A 23134-nucleotide genomic window follows, 5' to 3' on the forward strand; every position below is an offset into this window, starting at 1 on the left:
AAATAATTTATATATTTATAAATATTTATTTTAATATTTATTATTTAATATAAAATTGAATTTTAATTTTAATTTTTTTATTAATCATTAATAAATCAATTGAAGAATTTAATTTAAAGATTAAATAGTTTAAATAAAGATTAGATAGCACTTATTAAATAATTATTTGATGAAATTTTTTTCTTATTATAATTTAAAATAAATGTTAAAACATTTATTAGATTTGATAATATTTTTATGAATTATTAATTTAAAATTTCTTAGATTATTTATTGTTTATATTATATAATTATCATTAAATCTTATATGAAAACTAAAAATTAAAAATTTCTAATTTGAATAATGATTTTTAAGTTGTTAATATAATATTTTAAATAAATTTTATGTAAAATTATATATAAAAATAAAATTTTTTTTACATAAGAAACATTAAATTATCATTAAAAATTTAATTCATTTTATTTACTAAATTATCATAATATTTGTCATAATATATTAAATGTTGTTTATTCAAATGATACAATCACGTCTAGAGAAGTCATTTTGTTGAGAAAACACGTGCACCTGTAAAACTATTAAACATTGAATGAGTTTAAGAACACTGAATGGGCGGAGCTATCACCATACCATCGTAATCAACCAATGAAAAATTCAATAAGTATTTACAAACCGCACATCATCAAATGTGTATTATCACTCTAGCTATATGTAAGCATGTATTTTTTTCAATCGTATTTAAGATTAGACTTGAGAGTTTCGGAACAATGTTATTGTCGGAAAGGATTACTAATAGTTCGAATGTGGACATCGTGCGAAGTACATCATTTAAAACGCTTTCTTTATAAGTAATGTTCATAGTGTTGAAAAAAGAGAATCAGTATTTTTTTATCTATTGTACAATTATTTTTGACAATCGATTTAAACAAAATAACAATAAATAGTATAACAAATAAGGGAATTCCGAAATGAATTTATCGTTTGCTGGTTGTGGTTTCCTTGGTATTTATCATGTTGGTGTGGCAGTGTGTTTTAAGAAATACGCTCCACACTTACTTTTGGATAAGATTAGTGGTGCATCGGTTGGTGCTATCGCTGCTTGTTGTCTTCTTTGTGATTTACCCCTCGGTGAGTGAACTCCTTTGTTTACATATCTTCCAGATATATAATATCATAAATTTAAATAATTAGTTTTTTCAGTATTATAGTTCAATTTATGACTTTTGATATTATACATCTTATATCTTATATTTTATATATCCATTGCATATTTGTTAAACAAATTGTTTTCAATGATTTCATATTGTAATTAAACTATTAATTATTTGTTTTTTTGATTATCAGAATATTAAAATATAATATATATCTACAGAAAATTATATTTATATGCTGTCAAGTTAAATAATTTGTTTTTATAAATTTTTTAATTTTTAAATTTCTAAATTTTAATTTTTTTTTATATATTGTTATAATTATTGTGAAGTATTTAAAAAGTATTTATTTGTGGATAATAAAAAACAATGTAAAAAAAAAAATAAAAATATATGAAACATATAAAACAATTATTATAATTTTATAATAGATAAAATAAATATAATATTTTATATTTGGATATTATATTGCATATATAAATGCAGTTTTACTTATTATATCTAATCTAATATATAAATTATAAATTAGTTATATTATATTTATTTATAATATTTAAAAAAATTTATAAAATTAATAGTAAAAATTGTATAAACTTGATCATGTTACAAATAAATCTCATAATTAGGTCAAGCTTAGAATAAACAAATTAGAAATAATAGCAAGAACACTTATCAAATGTTTGTAATTATGAATAAGATTGAATAAATATATAATATAATAAAGACAGATAATAATTAGTAGAAATTATATATATATATATATTATTACGAATTATTGAAAATTTTCTATTATAATAAAAATTTTTTATTTTGTGTGAAAGAAAAATATAGTTTAATAATAATTAATTTGAATATTGATTGAAAACTATCTATTTACTAATCATGTTAAAATTAAACTGTCAAGATATATTATAAAAAAAAGTTTTTAAATAAATTTTCTTAAACAATTTATATTGATTACATAATTTAGTTTAAAAATTACTTAATACTAATAAATTTTAATAAATATTCTATAATGAACTTTAAAATTACAATAATTCAATTTATAAATTCTAAATAAAATAAAAAATTATTATATAAATAAAATATATATAAAATATATATAAAATATATAAATATATAAATATATATATATATAAAATATATATAAAAGATAATTTTTAGCGATTTCTTATTCCTATATAAGTTGGTTATTATGATTATATTTTATCATATAGCACAGTATCATGGCTAACTAGAAACCTGATGCTTTCGTAATATAAAACTTCTATCTTATAAAGTTGAATATTTTAAATTAATGTTAAATATATAAGAAATAATTTCTAAAACATTCTATATAACAAGATAAAAAATATATAAATAAAGTTTTTTAGATTTTGTTAATTTTGTAAGATATTATTTAAACTATAGATGCATAAATTAAAATTATATTCGATTTAAAATAGATAAAATATTCGTAATAGTTTTACAATCTTATTCGAAATGAAATAAAGAAATATATATATTGATTCAATTTATAATTTATAGTTTTAAAAAAATCAAATATCTTCTATTAAATTTATAAAATAAAAATAAAAATATTGTTCAATATTTTTTACTTCCATATTATTGTGCATAAAATCATATACATAAATATGTACAGTATTATATACATATAATAATATACAATGTATTTTATTGTTTCAAGATGATTTTATTTTTGTTGTTTTATTTTATTGTTTTAAGATGATTCATATATATTATATAAAATAATCAGTTTATTGTTATTAAATTCCTTTGTTAAGAAGTTTCATGATTTTGAAACATACATCTATTAATTTGATATTTTCAAAATTAATTATTTATGCTTTAAATTATTAAAAATTAATTTCTAATCGTATAATAATCGTATATAATTATGCTTAAATTTAAATCAATTTTATGTAATTTTTATATATAATTAATATTACAAATACATATACATATATAATATACAAATAATATTATTCATTTAAAAATAATATCTTATAATAATAAAACAATATATATAAATAAATATGTTCATTCACATATACTTAACGAATATAAAACAATATAAAATAATCTTTTTTAAAAAAAATATCATTTAATTATTATGCATAATAATATATGATTGCCATAATAATAGATAATTAATACATATACATATATAACGTATATATATTTTTTTTTGCATAATTTATGACTTTATTATGTTTTGATGAAGTAAAAATGAAATATTTTTGTTTTTTTTAAATATAATTCATATCAATACGCGATAAAATATATTAAACACAATTCAAATAAATAATTGAAATATAAATACAATTTTTCAGTTATATCCCATTAAAATTCTCAATAAATAAAATATCTTAAAATATAATTAATTCAAAAACAATAAGTTATTGATTTTATTTTTGGAAAAAAAAATATATATTTATATATATGTATATATGTAAAAAACAACTCTTTGATATTTGATAGAAAAAATTGTCGTCATTCAACATTGCCATATCACTGCAGAATATAATTATCGTAATCATATGTTTAGATATTCATAATAGTGTAAACATTTCATACACATAATGTCTATTGGACACATTTAAAATTGTATCCAGATTATAGATTCATACTATTAGTTATGCATATATATCATTTATAATTTGAATCCAAAAGATCATTTTTGAATCGCGGTATTAAAAATATTTTCGTAATAAAGTTTTTTTAATTTCTGTCTAATTGCGCTCAATGATCAAAAATATGTTATAAACTTTTTTACGCGTATAAATTTCTAAAATTGTTTATCGACAAAATTAATTTTTTATTTTGAATTAATCCTTTAATACCAATATATTCGTGAAACTATCAATTATTTCGAATTTAAATTTTTTTAATCTTTTTTTAAATCATATTTCATGAATATCGAATTAAAGACGATATCTGCTCCATTTAATTAAATTTAATCAATTAAAATTTTTTTGACTATTTTCATCTCCTTTAAACATTTGTTTAAAACAGTCTGTGAATCTTCGATTCCAAATTTCTTAATTAAAACAGAAAAAATTTAAACTCAGAATCTTATAAATCTAGAAATCCTCAAAAATATCTCAAGGGCAATTTTATTTTCTCTAATTCAAATAAATATTTACATATTCTTTTAACACTCAATATCATGCATTTATATATTCATCATTATTCATTGAACTATTGTTATTACCTTAATTGGAATCATTACGGCATTGAAAGCATTCAGACGGAAATTTACAATCTCCGTTGACGTGGATTCAATAGTGAACAATATTCTAGCGTTCATATGTAATATATACATGTATATATATATATATATATATATATATATAAATATATTATGTTATGTTGACTATATATTATATTTAAGACAAATATAAAAATAAAAAAAAATAAAAAATAAAATACATAGAAATTAAGAATATAGATAAGAAAATAGAACATAGAAATTAAATAATATATATATTTTATATATATGAGAATAAATTAAGAGATAATTATGATTATATAAATTATTCATGTATATATTCAATATTAGTGCATTATTTGGGTTCTATAACTTATTAAAATAAAAATTTTTAATTTATTGAATTTTTTATTTTTTATTAATTTAAATTAAAATTTCAATTTTCATTTCTAATAACATTTATATTAATGATGAATAAATTTCATTATTAATCAAAAGTCAAAAAATAAAAATTTATTATAATTGTTATTTATAAGTAAATTAAATTTATCTTTTATTATTAATTTATTAATTTATCTTTTAAATTAAATATATATATATATTATATATAAATAATTCGATATCAAAATAATTACAAAATTTTTATTATTTAGAAATTTTACCATCTGATATTACGAAAAAAAGGGTTAAAGTCTAAATAATATCAATAAAAGATAAATTAAAACAAAGATTTAAACTGATAATCTGTTATTGTTACAAAATTAAAAAATGATCACATTATGTTCTTTTGATAAAACAATATTAAATATACGTTTCAAATAATAAATTTATTGCAATTTCTGTCAATATTTATTCTTTAATAGTTTCAATATTTTAATTAGAAAATAATAAATTCCTTCTGATAACATAAATAGAGAATATAATACATTAAATAAATAAAGAAATGTTTTTATACTAATGTGATAAAAGATAAGATTATATATATATACATATAAATTTATTCTCTTCTTGCAAAATATCATAAAAAACATGAATTAGGAATTATGAAATGGCAATAATATTGAATATATTAATTATGAAAAATTATATTTGTATTATAAATTATAACAATTTAAAAAATCAAAAATTTTAAAAATTTTGTCTTGCTTTACATTGAAATATGAAAGATTTTAATCAAATCAATATATATATATATATATATATATATATATATACAATAATATGTATATATATATATATATATATATATATGTAATTCGTACTAAAAAAATTCAAAAATTATATGTATATATATTATTTATATTGGATATATGAATCATCAATTTAAAAAAATTTTTTCTTTGTATAAGAATATTAAGAATCCCAACAGAAAATATATTTATTTATAGAAAGTATATTTAGTGTATAAAATTGCAAAAGTAAGTAAAAAAATTTTAGATTTCAAACTGTGCTTAAAATTGTTGTATAAAAATCGGATTGCATAAAACTAAAGATTTTTAGTTTATAAAATATTTTTATTGTATTTTTTTTATTAATCAAAAATATATTTATAATATATTATATAAGATCTATTTTTAATATATAACATGAAATATATAATATTTTATAAATGTATAACGAAATATTATCAGTATTGAATATATATTTTGTTAATTATATTTATTTTTTCTTTTTCTTTTTTCTTTTTAAAATAATAATATAAATAAATATAATAATATAAATTTTATATAAATATATGAAACTTTCATTATCATTTAGATTCTGTATAAATATAACATTTTTTATCTTGATTTTATAATTATAATATAATTATAATAAATTTATATAATATATATATTATTTTTATTTTTCATTATTTGTGTTCATTTTATATGAATATAAAAATTAATTTTTTTTTGTTTATGCAATTTTTAAATTAGATATTTTTATAAATAAAGATATGTAAAATAAATTATATATATTATCTTTATATAATATCTTAAATATACTAAATTAAATACTTGAAATTATTTTAAAAAAGAAAGAATATTAAATAAAAAATAGAATATTAGATATTTTATTATTTATATCTTTAAATATAATTTTTTTCTATTTTTAATAAATAATAAAAATATAAATAATATTATAAATATTTATTTATTTAAAAATATTCTAGTTACATTAATAATTTAACATGAATAAATTAACAATAATAAATTATGTAAATATTTGAATGTACATGTATATAATAAATATCTATATATATATATATATATATATATATGTATATAACTATTATGTAGTTGAATCACGCATGCTGAAAAGCATACAAATTTAGAATTTTAATATTTTTTCTTTGTATATATATACATATTTAATTATATATGTACACATGTAATTAAATGATTGATGAATGATTTTTAGTACATTATTTGTGATTTTACTTCACAGGTACCTGTATTTTTATTACATGTATACACAAATCAAATATAAAATAATTCATGAAGCATGAAGCATGATTTAACAACTTCTAGATACAAAAGAATTTTGCTGGTACTTATTGATTCGAAAAACACACGAATTCGATTAATTTCACAATTATATTTACATATGTATATAATTTATATTTATATGTGCATATATATATATATATTAAGTTTATATAAATTCATATCTATTGTAATATTTATAATTGTAATTTAACATATATTATATACATATCTCATATATGCTTTAATATTAATATATATTCAAAACTATGACTTTAAAATTTCAAATTTGTTTTTTTATATTTCTATAATGTATAAAATATTTTATATAAAAGCTTATATTCTTCAAATGATTTTTTAAATCAAAATAAAATAAAAATCAATAATAAAAAAATATATTTTCGGTTTTATTTTTTATTAATAATTAAAAATCGTTGAAAATATTTGTGTAAAGTTTTTCTATGAATGAATATAGAATACATAAGCAGCAGAAACATAATATATAATCTTTAATTTACATCCTCATGTACATAAATCATAGAAAAGAAGACAATTTGAAAATTATTATGTTTTCAATAATTAAAAAACAAAACTGAAAATTTTGTTTTTTTTTTATTCTTGATTTTCGTTTTATTTTGATTTGAAAAATTACCATTTAACTTTTTGAATATTTTTAGCCAGTCTACATATATATATATAATACAATTTATTAATAATTTTTAAATAATTTTTAATTATATTTTTATAATTTTTATAATATAATTTTTAATTATATTTTAATTATTAATAATTATATCTTTATTAATAATAATTATGAACAAAATAATTTTAGATATATTATCATATTTATAGATAATAGATATATTATAGTTAGATTATAGATATAAATTATAGAATGGAGTAAAAATTATAATATAAATTTTTTATATAAAAATCTATTAGAATTTATGAAATCCTCAATTAATATTATAATATAAATTTTATAATTATAATATAAATTTTTTATATAAAAATCTATTATAAGAATTTATGAAATCCTCAATCAATATTCATACATATATTTATTATATTTAAAAAAAAAATTTATTATATTTTAAATGATTAATCCATTTAAATCTTTTAACGAATTTTAAAAAAAAACATGTCGCAGACATATCTGTAATAGTTTCAGAGGAATTTATACTGTACTTATGTTGTCTTATTTTATATATATAATTTAAATAAAATTCATATTTAAAAGAAAGTATTTTAAACGAAATTATTAAGATAATTTATTTTTAATTAATAAGATTAATTTCGACAATTTAATTTATATTTTATTTTATATATTATATATTTACATATTATAATTTTTATATAATAATTTTAAAAATTATTTATTTATAGGAGAGATCACAAGTAATGTATTACGCGTTGCACGTGAAGCACGTCAACGAACTCTTGGTCCATTTAGTCCATCATTTAATGTACAAGAAATATTGTTAGAAAGTTTACAAAAGGTACATAGTATTAATAATGATATTAAATAAATACAAATATTTAATTCAATTTTTCGAAAATGGAAAGCAACGCATATAATATTTGCATTTTTCAAAATTATTGCATAAAACAATAGAAGTTAAAATCAATAATATTTATTAATATTATAATATATTAATATTTTAATAAATAAAAAAATATTATGTATTGTAGTTTCTTCCTAATGATGCTCATATTCGTGTGAGTGGTAAACTTCATGTTTCCTTAACAAGAGTATATGATGGAAAAAATGTAATTGTTTCACAATTCTCATCTAGAGAAGACTTATTACAAGTAAAAAAATAATATTTTTCTTTATATTTTCTATTTTATTTATTTATTTGAATTTAATAAAATCATGTATTATATTTATAATTGTTACTATTTATTCTATATTATTACTATTTATGCAATTTTTTTGAATGTTCATTAATATAGAATTAAAATATATTTAAATTTTATTTTCATAGGCATTATTGGCCAGTGCATTTGTTCCCATTTTTTCTGGTCTTTTACCACCAAGATTTCATGGTATTAGATACATGGATGGTGGTTTTAGTGATAATCTTCCAACACTTGATGAAAATACTATTACTATTAGTCCTTTTTGTGGAGAAAGTGATATTTGTCCTAGAGATGTTTCTTCTCAACTTTTTCATGTTATTAAAAAATTTTATTATATTTTAACATACTATGATTAGTTAAATAATTTTAAAAAAATATAATTTAAAATTATTTTAATTAATATAAGAATATATATATTAAAATAATATTTGTTAATTTATAGGTCAATGTTGCAAATACAAGTATAGAACTTTCAAGACAAAATATATATAGGTTTGCAAGAATACTTTTTCCACCAAATACAGAGGTAATTTTATTAATTAATAAAATAAAATTATATAAATTGCTTATAATAAAATAATTAAAATAATTTAAATATTTAATTATTTTTATTAATTATTTAATTATTTTAATTAAAATTAAAATAATTTAATTTTACATATTATATATGTATATATTATTATAATTATTATATATAGCATTACAATTCATTTATATTTTTTCTTTATAATAAAAAATTTTGATAATATTAAAATATGCTAATAAAATTATTTAATAGCATAAATAGTTATAATATTATTTAACAATTTTTTACAGATACTTTCAAATATGTGCAAACAGGGATTTGATGATGCATTAAGATTTCTTCATCGAAATAATTTACTTAATTGTACTCGATGTTTAGCAGTACAATCCACATTTGTTGTTTCAGAAACTCTTGATGATAATATGGATTATGATCCTGAATGTTTAGAATGTAAAATGCATAGACAGGTACATAAATATATATATTAATAATTTTCATACTATATAAATTATAATTAAATAATGAATATAAAATACAAATAATTGTATAAAATAAACATTTTTTATGTAAATGTACATATATTTATACATATATGTTTTATAGGAAGCATTAGTATCTAATTTACCTGAAACAGTTATGACTATATTTCAAGATGCAATTGATTCAGCTAATAAAGGTTTAATTAATTGGTTATTTAAACATCGAAGTGTAAAACTTTTGTCGTTACTTAGTTTACCATGTACATTGCCAGCAGATGTTGTGTATGCAACTTTTACAAAGTAAGTTATGTGTTACATACATAGTTTGATTTCTTTTTTCTTTTGTTTTCTATATTTTATTTTGTATTTTTACTATTTAATTATATAAATATATATATATATATATATAATTGATATTTATAAGTAAGTAGATCAATAAGAAATTAATATGCATGAACTATTTTTTATTACGAAAATATTTTATTTATTTTATCTATCTGTCCTTTTGAAATTCTTTCACCAGTACTTGAAAATTAAAAACCTTTCTTATCTGAAATATCCATTGTTTAAATACAATCAAATATAAGCATGGGAACATTAAAATCATCACCCATTATTAGAACGCAATCTAATTGATATCAGTATATTTGCAATAATATTATACTTAACAGCAGCAAAACAATAACCATCAATTGTCTATAAGAAAGACAATTGTCTGTCTATTGAGGAAGATATTATGTATTTCGTAAAAAGATGGAATAAATAAACATTTATTATACAAGCAGCAAGCAATCGACCAAAAACTTTGATCAGCAAATTTAAGATTGTTAATGAAACAGTATGATATTGATTGATGACACTGATGATACTGATGTTTTGCTATTATCATTAAATAAATTATATTTTTATTAGAATATATTATTAATATAAATATACAGATATTGATTGTCAATTAGAGCAGCAAGCAGTCAAATGAGCAATGATCTTTTAAAAGCTTATACATTGAAACATATTAACTCCTATTCATAGTTTCATAATGCAAATTGTGTAATATCAAGTGTAACTTCAATGTGTTGAATATTGATTAATAAATGAAGTCTGATGCTAATACAATATATATAACTTATTTGAAACTGATATATAATTTCATAAAATTAAGAGTTGATATGTTGTGTGGTAACTGACTAACAAGCTGATTGCTTTAAATTGCATGTAATAAAATTAATTTTTATAATATAATTACATATGTTAATAAACTAATATATTATATATTTATATTTAAATTAAAAATTAATATTTAAAATTATTATAAATTACAAATCAATACATTCATATTTTCTATAATTAATATATATAAATATATAAATATAATTAATATTGGTTATTAATTTTGATGCTTGATATTATTAGAAATTAAGCTTATATATTTTAAATTTCATTTTATATATTAAAATTATTTATTCATTCATATTTTTACTAAAAAATTTTCATCAATAAAATTGATAAAATATAATTTTTTACAATTTCGATTGTTTGTTTGTAATCATATATTTTTTTATATTTATTTTTTAATATCATAATTATATATAATATAATATCACATTTAACATTATGCATGTGATCATAGTCTGATTGGTAACAAGATAGAAAGTCATACCTTGGAATACAATATAATTGGCAATATTCTTCATACACCTCCACAGATGATTTCTTGTGCTAAACATATGACACCTTCTCGGTAAGCTTTGCATTTTTTTAAGTTTTGCTATTTAAAAAAGCTTTGCAAATTTTTAAATATTGCTCTGTAAAATGGCTTTTATATTATTAAATATTCAATCATAAAAAATAAAATTAAAAAATATATATATATAAACTGAGATTTATTTATATAGTGAATAAATAATAAAAAGTTTTATTTTAATTTTATTATTATAAATAGATATATATTATATTATATGTATTATATGTATATATATTATATTATATATATATATTATAAATAAAAATTTCAGAAAATTTCATTTTATATGTTTATGTATTTGTATATTATGCATTTATTTATTTATGTTTTAAATTATATGCATGTTTATTTATATTTAATGTAAAAAGCCATAACTTTTTCTTTTTATATTTTTTTTCTGTGTATTTTTCTATAAATGTATATTTTATATATAATATATTTTTATCTAATTAGATTAAATATTAATAAATTAATATTTTATTTTATTTCCAGATTTATTTTGAATGTACCTAAATTACAAAGAAATCTATTAGAATTAAAAAAATTTTTCTTAAATCAATTAAATATGTTATTTCCTAAAATCAATGTTTATTACCAACAAATGCCACAGACTATTAAATGTCAATTAGCTATCACAGAATATGGTTCAAGTAAATATCTTTTATATATTTTATATTTTAATTGTAGCAAAATAAAATTATAAATATTAATATTAAATTTTTCAGATATATATGATATGGAAGCAGCAGAAAAAACTGATAATTTATATAAAAATAAAAAAAATTTAAATTTAACATTACAATATAATGAATTGTAAGTCTATAGATTTTAATAGCTTAAAACTTTTTAATTTTAATAAATATTATTTTTTATTATTTTTTAATTTATATTTTTTATTTTCTTAGACAACCATGGAAAGATCATATTAATACATCAAATTGTGTTATAAATATGTCTAATCTCTCAACTGATGATACATTTGAAAATATTCTTCAGGTATATCATAAACATATTAATAAATCGTTAATTATTAAATTAATAATTTTTAATATTTAAAATATATATATTTCCAAAAATATATCTTAATAAATTATTAATCTTTTTTAAAGTAAAATTCTTTTTTAAAATAAAAAGATTTATATTTTTTTTAAATATATGTAGGTAACTTCTGATCAAGAAGCTGTAATGGCATATTATTATATGGATGATAACAACAAAGTACAAGTCACAGAGATATTTGATGTTACGGATTCTGAATCACATGCAATGTTATCCATAGAAGAAGTTGAAAATAATACAAAATTACAATTTGATGAATGGGATGAACCTACTTGGTTATCTCAACATACATTTAATGATGGTAATTTGTTTCAATTTAATCGTTTATTTGTATCTGTCATATAATTAATATAAGATAAAAAGAATTATTTTTTAGTTGCAACAGAATCTGATGCAAATCAGCAAAGTGTTGAAAATTTATCAGAAATGTCTCTAGAAGATGATATTTTGGGTATTTTAAATACATCTTCTGATCCAGAGAGTGAATGGGAAATAAGTAAAGAGTTACAAACAATAAAAATTTCCAAATCATTAAATACTCGACTAGAAGTAGATTAACCATTATTAAAAATTAAAAGTAAAAAAATTTTTTTTTATTTAAAGTAAGATATGTGAGTATATGTACATAACAATATATTGTTGTTATATTATTTATAGTCAATTATATGTATAGTCAATATACTTTTATAGCCAATGATATTGGTGCTATTATAGAAAAAGTTAATATTAATGTTCAAAATTGATAATTTTTTATAATATTTAAACATTTATCTAGAACAATTAAAACTTTTATAAAACGAAAGTTGCAAGTTTATAGTTTAGCAACTTTATAGTTTATAATCTATGTGTGTTATGCACTATAAATAAAAGATATAGTGTAAACCACATATTAAAATGTGATATAAATGTATATAAAGGAAGCATCTTTAACAAATTAACGAAACATATACAATAGTTTATTATTAATACATTTTAGTAAAATATATTTAACATTGTTATTAAATACACTTGCACTTTAAATAGGATAGATGTTCAAAGAAGAGACTGATAATAATGGAAATATACATAAAAGACATTTGTTTTATTGAATATTAAATTATTTTTATTACTCTGTATGAAAATTAAGTAAGTTATTTTTTTATTTTTTTTTTTTTGATTTAATTCTATTGTATTTTCCATAAAAAATTATTAAAATTTTTATATATATTTTTCACTAAAAACTAAGGCATTATCAAATTAATTATGCAATTATTAATTATAAATATTTTTTATTTAAATATTTAATAAATATTTAAATAAATTATGAAATTAATTATTTAAATTAAACTAAGAAAAAAAATTTCTAATTGCATACAGCTGGAACTGAATGCTGACTAATATACAAAGTTTTTATGATATTTGTTATTAAGAATAATTAATTAAAAAATAAAAAATAAAGTTTTTTTATCAAAAATACTACTAAACTGTAACTAAATGCTATTATATAATTATATAATAAGCAATTTTAGCAATAATTATTAAAAGCACAATTTATATATTTAATTATACATGTTATAATTAATATAAAGATTTATAAAAAAAATTGCTTATAAAGGTTGCAGATTAAATGTGTATATATATAATATAATTAATATACAGTAAATATTGAATAAATGCAAAAAACATATATTTTATTTTCAATGTGATGTGAGCTTCAAAATTCATTTTTAAATTTTGTCGAATATAAAAAAATGTAAGAAAATAAAAAAGAAAAATAATCGACAATCAAGAATTGAAAAAAACAAATTCCTAAGATAATATTAATCTAATTAATAACAACAATTGAAATCCTATTATGAAACCTCTTCATATTTAATATTTTTATTTAATTTCTTATTATATATTTATTGAGTTTTATTGATAAATAAAATAAGACTAAACATATAATAATTTAATATAATTTGCATGATATTTTTTTTAAATATATTTAATATATTTAAATAATAGTTTTTTTTAATTTTTTTAAATTATGAAATATTTGAATTATATCATCATATCATATTTTGATAAAAATTTAACTTAAAAAAGAAATTATCATTGTAGTAATATTGTTATTAATATTCAATTTAGGACCAGATATATGTTTCATCTTTCCTAATGAATCAAAAGAATATATCCTTTGATGGAAAAATTTACATTTATAACATAAATTAATTTTTATAAAAAGTTATACAATATTTACTGTATTAATTTAGAATAGGAAAAAATATAAAATTATGTTATATATTTCTAATTTTTATATACTCAGAAACTAATACTTATTATTTATCATTTTTAATTTGATAGACACATTTTTTTAAAAAGAAATATATATGTATATCAAAAAAATTTTTTATTTAAAATAAATAGTAAGAATATAAAAAAAGGGTCGAGGTCAATAAAAAATGGAATATTTATTATATTTTTTAATATAAAACAAATCATATTTGTATGTATAAGTTATATGTACAATAATTGAAACCGCCTTCAAAGTAATATTTTGAGGCAAAATTCCGTTTTTTTTCTTCCTTTTTTCTATATTTTTTATTTTTTTTTTTTTTTTTGTAGAAATAATTTATTGCACATGCGCACAAGTATATAATATGTTGATTTTTATAAAATATGTCTTTGCTGATAAACATTGATCTTTCATGAATAAAAATTTTATAATTTACAATTATAATTGCATGCATAATTAAAATTTTTAAATGTCATATTAACTTAATATACAAATACCTCGTTATTCTTTATAGGCAGGCTCCAATTATTTAAATATAATGAAATATTAATTATTTGAACATGTTCAGGCTGGGTCTTCCCCAGGAGCAGATGTAGAATTTCTTTGAGGCTCAATTTGAGTTCTGTTTTGTGAATTGCTGGTTGCAACTGCCACTTTATGTTGTGTAGTTAAACACTGTAATTGTTGAAGCTGTACAGGTTTGACAAGAGTTCTCTGTAACTATATAATATATAACATTTAATTTGTTTTGTAACTTCAATTATAATAAGTTTGAAATATATTTATATATATATATTTTTTTATAACATATTATTTTTTTTTAATAATAATAATTTATATTAATAATGTAAAAATATATACTTGTTGTTGTGATAATGTCGTTACTCCAAGATTTTGAGTTTGCTGACTGCACTGCCCTGTAGAAGCTCTAGCATGCAAGGATTTCGTCAATAATGTTTGTTTATTTGCAGGTACTACTTGAGAAGAAGGTGTTGTTTGAGATGCCATAAGCACTGGTTTTGTAGCTGCTACAAAAGACAATACTATTTTTATTTTTTTATTTATTAAAAATAAATTTAATTTAATTTCCTAAAATATAAAAAGTTTATAAAATATTTAAAAATAATAAATTTATTTTTCATATTAAATTTATATAAAAACATTTCTACATAAAAGTAATAATTATAAAATAATATAAAAATGAATTCTATTATTTTGTTTAATGATCTTAATAATGAATTTTATTTTAATAATATTTTTAAACAATAATATAACAATATATATAGTTATTTACCCATTATAGGAGTTAACACCTGTTTATTACCAGATAGTATTAATTGACTTGCTGTTACTGTTTTAGCCACAGTTACTAATTGATTTGATAAAACAGTTGATTTAACTTGATTTGGTTGTACTTGACGAGTTATATGGTTAAGTCGTGGCCTTTGAGATCCAACAAGTTGAATTGCTTGTCCACCCTAAACAACAAAAAACAATTTTTTTCATTTTATAATTATATATTCTATAAATTATAAATATAATAAAATTAATATATACCTGTGCAAGAGTGACAGAATTATTACTACGTATGTTTTGTTGTGATAATCCTTTCACAGCAGAAGGTATTATTTGGGCTACAACATTTATGTTACAAGAAAATATATATTATTTGATATTATTAATCTTGTATAAGGATATAACATTTACTTAATTTTTTAAATTAAATATATTAAATATGTTAATATGTCAAATAAAATAATCTATATAAAAATAGTATCATACATGAATTCAATATATCAAAAAAAATTCTTACCAATTGGTAATGATAAATGAGTATTGGCAGGATTAGCTATTACTACTGTTGGTGTACTTCCAGCAATAGCTGTAGTAACAACTGTAGTAGCTACCATCTAAAAACAAATCGATATATAGAATAATTTTTATATATTTTGTATGATATTAATCGAAATATTCAAATATATAAAATACAAAAAAAACTAACACTAGAAACCGTAGTGCAAGTATTAGTCGCAGATGATATAGGTAGAGAAACTATTACTCCTGTAGGTGTAACGGAACCCGTCGTCGCTGACACATTTAGCGACATCGTAATGGGTTGTGATAATCCGGGAAATGATACCTGTCGTACAACGAATAGTACAGTAGTATTTCATCTTCTAGGCCATATGTAGAAATAAACTGCTCTCCACAACCTGAACATTTTGAAGACCATTGATGGAATTTGACAGACTAGTAAGATTTACTCCCTGTAGATTTACATTGGTAGATGGTGGCGTAGTCATTGATGTTGCAGATTGATTATTTTGACTGGAAGAAGCAGTTAATCGTTCAAGTAGAGAAGAACCTGAATTAATTCCTGGTATTGGATTATCTGCAGATGGCGTTCCTATTGATATAAAGAAATATATTTTAATAATGTGATATAATTTCATATTATATCTTAAATAAAAGAAAAATTATTAATTACAAAGATAAGGATAAATTATTAATTTCATATTCTATAATAAAAATATTTACCTGCTAAAAGGGCTGAAAGTCCTGACATTGATAATCCTAATGTTGAAGTAGGATCTTGCACACGAGCTAATTTTACAGCTGTTGCTTTTACAGGTTGTTGCTTACAACTTAATTGTCCTGTTAAAGTTGAACTTAAACTTACCCTTACCTAAAAAATATATTTCTTAGAATTTCATAGAAATATATATTTAAAAATAAAAATGATTATTTAACTTACTTGACCAGTCGTGCTAGGGACATTAATAACGTTTCCATGACTAAGAACTCTAGATGGGATGGAAGCATTCAAAGAGATCCTTCGAGGCTGGACTTTCTGTTGCGTCAAATTGGCAGGACTACTATTTAACAAACTAAGGATTGCAGCATTATTTGATTTATTTGTAGTCTGTGCATTAGTATTCATAGCAGCAGCAGCTGCATTTGCTGCAAGAATTTTTAATAAAATGTTTTTTAATTTTTTAGTATTTTTTTTATTTTTCTAATAATTTATATTAATATTGTAACAAACCTGCAGCTTGCTGTTGAAATTGTTGAGCAGAATTCATAAGAGATGTTACAAGAGCTGTTATTGCTGGATTAGTAGAATGTTTCTTAAATGGTATTTCACTTTGGTTCTGATTAACAGTTTCTGTTACACAATTTTGTGTTCCAGCCTGTAACTGAGCTTGCTATAAATAAAATAATACATAAAATTATATAAAATTGTTCATATATTATAATAAAATATAACATCATATAATTTATATATAATTCCAATTATAATAATACCAAAACTGGAACATTTGTAGATGTAGCATTATTAATAGTATTGTTTGATTTTTGTTGAAAAACTAAAATTCCAGATCCATTACAGGAACTACCATCAGTAACTGACATTGTAGAATTATCAATTTGTACAGATGTAGAAGCATTTGATCCACCATTAGTTAAAGTTTGCCCTGGACTTATCGATGTACCTTCATTCTGGGCAATAACTTGTGGAATACTTGTTGCATCTATGCAAGTCAAATTATTTTGTGCAGAAGTAGTAGTTTCTGTCATAGTTTTCATTGAAGCTACTTGTCCAGCTAAAGTATTTAACTGACCTTGAGCTCTTGATAAAATCTAAAATAATTGTTAAATATTAATTTATTTTAGAATTTTATTAAAGTTCATTATACATATTTATAATAATTACTTATATATATTTAATAAAAAAATATTTAATTTACCTGCTGTGCTACATGTTGAGATTGAGCTTGTTGTAAATGCTGAGCAACTAATTGCGCTGCTTTTGCTTGCTGTGCCTTAAACATAATATTTAAAAATTTAATATAAAAATGTTGAAATAAAAAAAAATGTTAATATAATATATTAAATTTAATAAATTTTAATTAATCTATCCGATTTACTATTTAAAATAATTGCAAACCTGTTGATGCGCTCGTTGCATACCGGGTGTACATGTTACACGAGGGACCTGCCCTGGTACGACATGTTTTATTCTAACATTTTTTCTACCTTCTTCCGTAAATATTTCAGTAAATTGTTGGATGTAATGATTTGCTAAAACTCTTGTACCTAGTGTAAATCTAAACAAAAATTTTCAATATTTATTTTTCAAGTCAATTTTTATGATTTAAAAGATTCAAAATTTGATATAGCAAAAACAAAATGATTATTGAAAATGAAAAAGTTCTCACCGGCATGCAGATCCATTTTTTTCTCCTTCACGATGATTTTTATCCATATAAAGCTCTCCCAGGTACTCAGAATTAGAAGGTCTTTGGAGAATTGAGAGCTTTATGTGATCTATTTCACCTTGATTTCCTCCAGTTTCTAATATATATTCTTCTATAACGTGTGGCAAACAGTCTTTTGTTTCTCGCGGGCGTTCGTATGCTTTTGCAAATCTACCATGTATTAAATAAACTTACTTTGATATATGATATATATAAAGTATGTATATATAATTAATATATATATATATAATTTATATATAATTAAATATATAATTATAATTAAAAATTAACAATTGAAATATACCTTAAAACATCAATGGGTGTATTTGGTGGAAGTAAAGGAGGATTTGTAAGAGAAGGCGTTGGACAGGCAGTGGCTGTAACTATTCCCCTTTTTGCTCTTAATTTCTGCATTAAATCTTGTATAGTCAATCCTTCTGGTTGTGCTAATTGTTCCAATTTTCTTTTGCGATTAACTGTAACCTATAATAAAATAACATAATATATATTTCAAATTTAAAAATTAAATTAATTTGATTAAATTTATTTGATAAGAAAATATATGAATAAAATTAAACAATTTAAATTTTTTTATTTATGAATCTAATTTATCAAAATTGATACCTGTGAAAATTTTTTTGCTTGTCGCATAAGTTGATGATCAGTAAGCAAAGATTTAGATTGTTTTAATCGAGTTGTAGCTAAACTAGGAATAGGATTTGGATCAAGACAAAGAGGTCCTTGAGTAGCTGCAACTAAATGTGATTCTAACATTAATCGTTCTTCATGACTCCAATCACCATCACTAGTCAAGGTTGATACATCTGAGAGTACACTCTAAAAAATATTAAAAAATTTTAATTTATTTTATTTTAATTTCATAATTATAAGAAATATTTTTACATTAATATTCTTTAAATCTCCATCTTTGTTCATTTTATGGATTTTACAAAATAGATTTTACAAAATATAATATACATAAAAAATTTTTTATTTACTAAAATAACATAAAAATATAAAAAATTGTTTTCAATATTTTTAAACTTTTTCTTTTTATTGATAATAAAAAATTTTTAATAAATATTTCAAATAATGAAAAACTATTATAAAATATAATATTTTATTTTTATTAAAAATTAAAAATATGAACATTTCAAAATATGCTATTTCTTTAAAAAAAAATATATATCTTCGGAAATCCGCAAACCACAGTTTGAAAAATAATAATTTTTATTATAAAAAAATAAAAATAAATGTATTATTTCGTTTTATTTCTTACTTGTGTTGTAGGCTTAAGAAGCACATGATGAACCTCAGCTTTAGTATGAGGAAATGTTTTTCGATAATCTCGAACTTCAGCTATTATACAGCCATCATAAAATAAATGAGAATGATTGGTTTCCAGTTGCTCTGCCAACATTGCAGGCAATTGACCATTATCTATACATGAAAGCAATTCACCCTGTTCATAACCCATCAATTGTGTTTCAGCTAATATTGAATTTTTATCATATTGATTTCCCTTATCACTGTTAAATTAAAATTATTTAATTAATTCATCATTATGAATCTTTTTTTTCAATAGATTATAAAAAATTATTATATATAATTTTAATTACATAATAATAAAGAAAGTATACTTACCTATTTCTTATAGCTAATGAGTATCCTTTATTACCAGCATAGAGATTAACAATTAATGTATGTAAACCTTCTCTCTGTACCAATCTTCCCAAAAGATCACATTCATTTTCTAAATTATTCTATTGAATAAAAGCATTACTGAATTTTTATATTGAATAATTGAATAATTAAATAATTTAATATATTTAATCTTTTGATTATATACAAAACAAAAGAATATTAATTAAAAAATAATTTAATAAAAAATATACATACTAATACAGAATCAGGGGTTGCATAAGGAACTTTAGTAAGTTCTTCAAAATATAATCTAGTCAATTTAGATTGAATACTGTGTTTTGAATGGCTTTGATCTTTTTTTTGAATTGATGATTTATCACAAATTAAATTTACAGAATTTTGTCCTTGAATATTTTTCCAACATTTAGATACTTGATTTATCATATCCTATATAGGAAATATAAATACAAGCAAATCTTATATGAATTAATTAAAAAATTATATTACATAAATTAATTAATAATTAAATAAATATTAAATAATACCTGAGCCTGCCGACACGCATCTTCTAAACTAGAGGCTGTGCCAATCATTTTAGTTTTTGATTGCTAATACCATTTAATGTCATATCTGATATAATAATAAATTTTCGCAATCTGAAATAATTTCATAAAATATTAAAATCATTGACATAATTTAAATATAAAACTCTCAAATTAATTCAAATTGAAAATTTTTTTTAAACTAGATCTAATTTAAAATATAAATTCTTCAGATTATAATTATTAAATATATATATATATATATATATGTATATATTATAATACATAAATATAAAACTTTTATCAAATTATTTTACTTTTTAAACATTTTATATATTACATTTTAAATATTTTATAAATTTTTATAAATAAATTGTTCTTTTAAATATATTAAATGAAATATATTTAATATAATGTTTAAATATATTATTATAAATAAATTATTTATTATATATTAAAATTTTTGTAAAATAAATATATTAATATAACTTTTTAATATATTATTTTAAATTTATTTAATATATAAAAATCATAATAATATTGTTAATACTTCTTTATTATAAATTCTTATCATTATTTGTTATAAAATATGAATTTATTAGAAATATATAAATGTTTAAATTGAATTATTTTTATATTAATGGAAAAAAGCATTAATATAATTTAACATTAACATTTAATTAAAATAAGTTCAAAATTATATCAAAACATTATATTATATAAAACTATATTTATAGTATTATTCATATATACATATATATATATATACATATATATATGTATATAGATATGTCCATATAAAAATATTATTTATATATCCATATAAAAATATTTTAATAATTTTGAAAATAGCTTTGAATAAATATTTGATATATAATGATAATAATCTTTTACAAATATAGAAAAAACAAAATATTTTACAAATACATTTTTATATAAAATTGTCTATTGATGAGACTAGTATCTTTGTTATCTCATCTTAATATTATAATAAATATTATAACAAATATTTCAAATATAATAATAAATTGATATAATTAAAGTATCAAAAAATGAAAAATAAAATTAATAAATTAAATTTACCGAAACAAAAGATTAAGTACAAGTTAAAAATAAATGCACGATATGTTTTAATCACAGCGTGAATCCTCCGAATGTCAAAACAAGCACGCTACATGAGAGGTTATGTAAATGTTTATGAATTAATATCAATCACACTTAAATATTTCAAGTAAAATATAAACAATGAATTATTTACCTTCAATGGACCTAAAAAGTGATCTAATAGTAAACATTGGATACAGGAGGTGACTCAAGTTAATTTTCTTATCATAACCTCACACCAATTGATAAATAATACACAAGTTTACAGGTAGTGAAAATACTTGTCAGTAAGTCTTAATAATTAACAAAAATTATTTAATGTCAAATAAATAATATTTACAAATTAGAAACGTCATTTTTGGACACAATGTAACCTATTATACAAACACCACACAATCATAGACTGGAAAATTGACCACATTTCTTTCTAGCAAGTTATTCAATTTATACTTCGTAAGCTCAACTAGTATCGGAATAACTACAGACGAATTTAGTATTTCATGTTCAACATGATTCACTTAAAAAGAAGATAGATATATGAGAAAAGTTATTAACGTAAAAGAGAAACAGCATTAAGAAGTCTAACCAACTTTTCAGAAAATTTACTTATAAAAATATGTATGAATAATTATATATATTAATATGAATTTAATGGAAATAAAATCTTTTTTATAAAAATATTATATTATTCCTAGATTATTTTTTATGAAAAATTTAAATTTATTTAATTTGTATATTTTTTTTTGATACATAAAGATTTTATTACTAACCACTGAGATTCCATTCTTTAAATAAATTGTTCATGTTTAAAATTATAATAATCTGGACCTAAG

The 23134-nt window shown here is 18.9% G+C and overlaps 2 protein-coding genes across 13 annotated transcripts; one reads left to right on the forward strand and one right to left on the reverse strand.

Moving 5' to 3' along the window:
• The first annotated feature begins 650 nt into the window (after nt 1-650).
• LOC107993792 (1-acylglycerol-3-phosphate O-acyltransferase Pnpla3) lies at nt 651-15900 on the forward strand. 10 transcript variants are annotated; one of them, XM_062076286.1, is made up of 13 exons: nt 653-1125; nt 8214-8326; nt 8520-8639; nt 8816-9004; nt 9133-9216; nt 9507-9683; nt 9820-9995; nt 11323-11433; nt 11929-12086; nt 12162-12249; nt 12342-12432; nt 12598-12796; nt 12859-15900. In XM_062076286.1, exons 1-13 carry the CDS (start codon nt 966-968, stop codon nt 12885-12887), a joined length of 1695 nt encoding a protein of 564 aa, XP_061932270.1. In that variant the 5' UTR covers nt 653-965; the 3' UTR covers nt 12888-15900. The 10 variants fall into 10 exon arrangements, with proteins under 10 accessions (XP_061932271.1, XP_061932274.1, XP_061932269.1 ...); XM_062076282.1 differs by having other exon boundaries at nt 12881-15900; XM_062076281.1 differs by having other exon boundaries at nt 655-1125; nt 12872-15900.
• On the reverse strand, nt 14909-22907 carry LOC107993790 (transcription factor SPT20 homolog). Of its 3 annotated transcripts, XM_017050403.3 has the most exons (22): nt 22456-22870; nt 21201-21311; nt 20911-21102; nt 20656-20774; nt 20291-20540; nt 19636-19848; nt 19316-19494; nt 18973-19182; nt 18702-18861; nt 18502-18576; nt 18376-18394; nt 18059-18285; nt 17799-17958; nt 17508-17713; nt 17291-17438; nt 16966-17159; nt 16755-16892; nt 16566-16662; nt 16310-16386; nt 16047-16230; nt 15614-15780; nt 14909-15472 (listed from the first exon to the last, which is right to left on the reverse strand). In XM_017050403.3, exons 2-22 carry the CDS (start codon nt 21246-21248, stop codon nt 15317-15319), a joined length of 3219 nt encoding a protein of 1072 aa, XP_016905892.1. In that variant the 5' UTR covers nt 21249-21311; nt 22456-22870; the 3' UTR covers nt 14909-15316. The 3 variants fall into 3 exon arrangements, with proteins under 3 accessions (XP_016905892.1, XP_016905890.1, XP_016905891.1); XM_017050401.3 differs by having other exon boundaries at nt 18059-18394; nt 22456-22907; XM_017050402.3 differs by lacking the exon at nt 22456-22870 and adding an exon at nt 22281-22381 and having other exon boundaries at nt 18059-18394.
• Nucleotides 22908-23134: the final 227 nt, after the last annotated feature.

The sequence above is a fragment of the Apis cerana genome, linkage group LG6 (genome assembly GCF_029169275.1).
Source record: "Apis cerana isolate GH-2021 linkage group LG6, AcerK_1.0, whole genome shotgun sequence".
In the NCBI taxonomy this organism is placed as follows: Eukaryota; Metazoa; Arthropoda; class Insecta; order Hymenoptera; family Apidae; genus Apis; species Apis cerana.

What these genes read in the sequence shown, in the direction of transcription:
- LOC107993792 (XM_062076281.1), top strand. Translation starts at nt 966, where the DNA reads ATGAATTTATCGTTTGCTGGTTGTGGTTTCCTTGGTATTTATCATGTT. An exon ending in AATGTAAAATGCATAGACAG is followed by an intron (nt 9,684 to 9,819) that starts GTACATAAATAT and finishes TATGTTTTATAG; the next exon opens with GAAGCATTAGTATCTAATTT. An exon ending in TCAACATACATTTAATGATG is followed by an intron (nt 12,797 to 12,871) that starts GTAATTTGTTTC and finishes ATTATTTTTTAG; the next exon opens with TTGCAACAGAATCTGATGCA.
- LOC107993790 (XM_017050401.3), bottom strand. Translation starts at nt 21,248, where the DNA reads ATGATTGGCACAGCCTCTAGTTTAGAAGATGCGTGTCGGCAGGCTCAG. An exon ending in ATTTCAACAGCAAGCTGCAG is followed by an intron (nt 17,714 to 17,798) that starts GTTTGTTACAAT and finishes AAATTCTTGCAG; the next exon opens with CAAATGCAGCTGCTGCTGCT. An exon ending in ATGGTCTTCAAAATGTTCAG is followed by an intron (nt 16,893 to 16,965) that starts GTTGTGGAGAGC and finishes GTTGTACGACAG; the next exon opens with GTATCATTTCCCGGATTATC.